The following is a 1,253-nucleotide window of genomic DNA, read 5'->3' as shown; positions in this document are numbered from 1 at the left end:
GAGGAAGGGAGGGAGGGAGGTGGAGGGAGAGAGAGAGCGAGCGAGAGAGCAGAGAGAGAAAGCGGACGGAACAGCCACAGACAGACAGAGCTATTTTTTGCATTTGTCGTCCGTCGAGGCGTAGCTCTGCTGGATACCGAGATCCGGCGCCGGGAGGTCTAGCGCCGCAGTAGCGGCCGGTAGTGGGCCGTGAGTGGCCAGGTGCTGCCGCCCCAGTACACACCCCCGCATGCTGGGTGGGTAGACAGCGGTAGCTCTGCAGGGCAAGGCTCTGTGTAGGCCCTTGCCGGGTGGTTATGGCTCCCGCGGGCGCTGTCGAGAAAACTCGAGATTTTGCGAGATCGCACGTCCGGTTGGCCGTTATTTTTGTGAGTCGTGGCGCTGCCCGTGTGTTCGAATGTAAGAGGATCCGTGGAGAGCAAAAAAGCGTGCACACGGCCACACGCCCACACGGGTCACGGGCTATTCTGGCCGACCCCAAATCTCCCCTCCCGACCCCTAATCCATATCATAACGCATATCCCCCCCTGGACCCGCGCAGCAATCACGACACTTTTCACCATTGGTCTTCGGCCGTCTTCGCGTCTCACCCTGACGCGAGCGTCTCAAAATCTCCGCGCTAAGAAGCGGGACACGGTGGCGGCGGGCACGGGCCAGGCCGCAACGCAACACGGGAGGGGCGACACAAGAGGGGCGACGGCAGCGGAGCGTGTGTTCAAGGCACCTCAAGTTGGAGAGGCAGTCGATCTGCGCATCCTCGCTCCACTAGGAGCAAACGAAAGCGTGGGTGGCAATCATGTTGTCACCTGACGAATGCGGCGGGGATCCGCCACGTAGAGCGTCCCGCCGTCGGGCGACACCGCCACGCCGGACGGGCGGTTGAAGCTCGCGGCGGTGCCCGTGCCGTCGGCGAAGGCGGGCGTCCCAGAGGCAGAGCCGGCGAGCGTGGTGGTGAGGCTGTTGGAGGTGTCGATCGTTGTAATTTGAGCGGAGAGAGGATCCCGCCGTAAATGGTAAAAGTCGACCCGTCGTCTCACACTCCACCACCGATGCGCGATGGCGATGCGCGATGGAAGGATTGCAAGGACCAAGGTCGAGAAGTTCCGTACAGGGCGTCCCAGCGGCCGGGTCGGGGTCGGAGCAGGCGCACATCGCTTCCAGGGAGGGGGGCGCCCCCTTCTACTCACGGTCACGCCCCCCCCCCCCCCCCCAGCATGTGGTGGGCACCCCCCAGCAGGTCGGGGGCTAGGAAT

The 1,253-nt window shown here is 64.0% G+C and overlaps 1 protein-coding gene across 1 annotated transcript; it reads right to left on the bottom strand.

Annotated features, from left to right (window-relative positions):
• Positions 1-586: 586 nt before the first annotated feature.
• EMIHUDRAFT_258974 (hypothetical protein) lies at positions 587-1,152 on the bottom strand (the record flags this gene model as incomplete). The annotated part of the gene is made up of 3 exons (XM_005758637.1): positions 587-619; positions 834-957; positions 1,040-1,152. The coding sequence occupies 3 exons, from the start codon at positions 1,150-1,152 to the stop codon at positions 587-589; spliced, it is 270 nt and encodes an 89-aa protein (XP_005758694.1).
• Positions 1,153-1,253: the final 101 nt, after the last annotated feature.

This window comes from Emiliania huxleyi, assembly GCF_000372725.1.
Source record: "Emiliania huxleyi CCMP1516 unplaced genomic scaffold EMIHUscaffold_8470, whole genome shotgun sequence".
Taxonomy (NCBI): Eukaryota; Haptophyta; order Isochrysidales; family Noelaerhabdaceae; genus Emiliania; species Emiliania huxleyi.
Note: the sequence above shows the minus strand (reverse complement) of the source record. Positions and strands in the feature narration are given on the sequence as shown.